The 3,021-nt window shown below is 36.1% G+C and overlaps 1 protein-coding gene across 1 annotated transcript; it reads right to left on the reverse strand.

Moving 5' to 3' along the window:
• Positions 1-1,165: 1,165 nt before the first annotated feature.
• On the reverse strand, positions 1,166-2,992 carry LOC111375103. Its single transcript, XM_022997892.1, has 2 exons — positions 2,193-2,992; positions 1,166-2,065 (listed from the first exon to the last, which is right to left on the reverse strand). The coding sequence occupies exons 1-2, from the start codon at positions 2,229-2,231 to the stop codon at positions 1,739-1,741; spliced, it is 366 nt and encodes a 121-aa protein (XP_022853660.1). The 5' UTR covers positions 2,232-2,992; the 3' UTR covers positions 1,166-1,738.
• Positions 2,993-3,021: the final 29 nt, after the last annotated feature.

Consider the following 3,021-nt stretch of genomic DNA (forward strand, 5'->3'; position numbering starts at 1 on the left):
ACGTAAACTCGAAACTTTTTCATACCTTTTAACTATAAATTCTCTAAAAATGATCTTGCTACATGTATATTAAGATTTACACAGGGAATTACGTAATGTTCACATGACATTCTACCATTTTTCGATTTAAAACACAATCAACATTTTCATTCAATTTTTTCCTTCTTGTCATTTTCAGTATTCGCTCATATACCATTTTAATGCTCAAATAGCAAAATTCTGCTAAAAAATCTCTATTCAAAACATCATTTTCCACCAATTTCTCTTTATAATGGCTATCAATTGTGAGATTACGTCATCTTCCTTCACTACAATAATTCAATATTATTAAAAAAAAAAAAAGGTATATAAAAAAAAACTGCACTCATAACTTCTCTAACCTCTCTTTCTCTCTTTTCAATTCGTGACCACCTCCGAAGCGGTATTAATTAGGATTGACAATAATTAGGTTCTACAACTTGCGAGAACCTGACACTGTCTGATTTTGACACAAACTAGAGGATTTGCGGCTGCTTCTATTTTGTTGGTTGCATCAAAGCTAGGACTCCCCATCTTGGCCACCATACTCTAGAGTTGGAGCCGTAATGGGGGTTGGGTTTTGCTGGAGGACTTGACAGTGTAAGAGCAGAAACAGTGAGGGAGATTGTCACTTCTTGGGTTTTGACAATTCTAGCTGGTTCACGTCTGCTGCGATTTACACATGGATCTTGAACAAGCTTTTATCATTCATTTTCTGAGAGTACATTAGAAGATCACATCCAAACTTCGTGGATTTTGATTAGATTGGAATGGTTTTTCAACAACAGTGACTTATTTGTCACAATATTTCCGAATCTGGTTATAGTATCTCAGAGGGAAGTTTTATTTTATTAATTTAAACTCAAATCCCAGTATTGTCTTAAATTGTAAGTAGATTATGAGATTGTAAACAAGGATGCCAAGGTTCATTTTATCTGCTTCAACTTCATAGGACATCATATTTTTTAACAGCATACTAACTTTTTCTTTTTTTCTTGGGTACATTTCATTCATCATTATATTAGTACATCTTACAATCACTGATGGCAAACAGAGCAGCACTCCACCTATGCCATTGGCTGCTTAAAATACATGATAAAGATTAGATAACTTCTCAGGCATTGAGAAGAACACAAAGATCCCAAAATGGAACACAATTGCACCTATTCCAACATAGGATCATAGGACCGTGTAATTGATTTAGAATTCATGTTTTCGAGCAGATAATTATTATGGAAATATCTACAATTTAAAAAGGAAATTTTAGTAAATGGACATACCAATTCATAGAACATAGGCAACTCGTTCTAGGATCTTTTAATCGACTTCTTAAGGCTATGCAAAGGACATAAAAAGAGTGGATGACAATCTTAACAATCTCTTTCTCAAAGATATAATGAGCACAGAGAAATCTACGGACCAGATGATGGTAGGAGTAAAAGTGCGTCAAGAAGCCAGAACAGGGATAGTCATGGAGATAGCTCCTGTATTGAAGTTACACTCGGCTCCCAATCGGATTCCTTCCACATTCTTAGCCTCTGGATTGGGGTTACAAATGGCTTCTTTTCTTTCATGCGCTTTTTCAGAAAACAAATAGACCAATTGTCTTCAGAGGTATAGAAGTCTATAGCAGAACAAATAGATTCTTCTGAATAATTATCTCCAACATCTTTAATTTCTTTAAAATCTAAGATAGGCTCATCACTATCAACTTGTCGATTTACATTCCCTTCCGCGAGTGTCTGTGTTTCAATTTCTCTACAGTTGTAGACCGAATGATAATGTATTTGTTGCCCGGCAACAACATATCTTCAGCAGATAAAACAGATTCATGGGGGCACTCGAAGATATTAGGCCGCACTATACACATTCCAAGATATCTTTGAATCATTTCAGATGCAGGAATTGCATGTTGATGGAGCGCAATTCTCCCGCCAGCATGAACTATCCTTAGAGTAGTATTCTTTAGATGTGAACCTACGCTAAATGAGATTGTCTCCTCTACTCTTCCTTTCTCCTGGATTAACTGACTAACGCCGAACGAGTCCTAAAACAAGAACACGTCTCTTCAGCATTGCTGGCAACTAGAATATCTTAATACAGTTGTAAGCATAATGGTCCGACACAGAAAGAGTTTTGAACTGGCGTGGATGAAGAATATAAAACTTACTAACCAAATTTTGCCGTTTTTTAGCCGGCTGTTTTAGCATCATCTCATATATAACCAGTGATAAATCCAAAGCTTTGTAGGTAAAAGTATATCTGACAAAATATAATTCTTCGAATTCTCCTCCATAACGTGAAAAACAAAGCTACCCATGATCAAATATAGAAAAGAATCTATCCCGTTTTAAAAATAACTTGTGAACATAGTCCTAGGCCAGCTTTGAAGACACATTCTAGTGCTAATATCGTACTCCCATAGCCCTGACAACACCTGTCGTTCCATCTTCTTCCTCCTTCCACTAATCCAGTTGTTATGGAGAATATAACAACCCTTAGTCGTACAGGCTTCCTTCACGTTTATTTCCTCCCACAGACCTTGGTATGCACCATTAGGAAACAGGTCTCTGTTCAAGAAATATACTGTCAAATTTGTTTCGGGTTCAAAGCATCTGTCATCACCTAAACGGTGAGACCCACCTTCCCCACATAATGTGTCATAGAAGCTTGGCTGTTCCGAGAGATTGGAATTAACTGCATGCCTCACTACTTTCTCCAATGCTGCAATGGTTATATCATCTGAATGAGCATAATAGAAGCCAGAGTTAAGTCGCCGAGGTAAGTTTATCGGTCCTGAACAGATAAGAAATAAAAATCAGCATACTATTTATAGAAGCATTTTGAAGAGGGAAACTGAATCTAAAATTAGAATAGAAATAATTGAATCTATGCAGAACGTACTATTAGCAAATCCATTACTTTTCAGTCCTTTTCATTTTATTTTCTTTGGGTGTATTAGTTCTATTAGAAAAATAGGTCTCTAAAGTTGAATACTTGGAA

Source organism: Olea europaea, unplaced genomic scaffold, assembly GCF_002742605.1.
Source record: "Olea europaea var. sylvestris unplaced genomic scaffold, O_europaea_v1 scaffold13392, whole genome shotgun sequence".
NCBI classification, from domain to species: Eukaryota; Viridiplantae; Streptophyta; class Magnoliopsida; order Lamiales; family Oleaceae; genus Olea; species Olea europaea.

Bases quoted from the DNA above. Each gene is read 5' to 3' on its own strand.
- LOC111375103 (XM_022997892.1), bottom strand. From the start codon at position 2,231: ATGATGCTAAAACAGCCGGCTAAAAAACGGCAAAATTTG. The intron at 2,066-2,192 runs GTTAGTAAGTTT...TTCTTGTTTTAG, and splicing joins CTAAAAAACGGCAAAATTTG to GACTCGTTCGGCGTTAGTCA.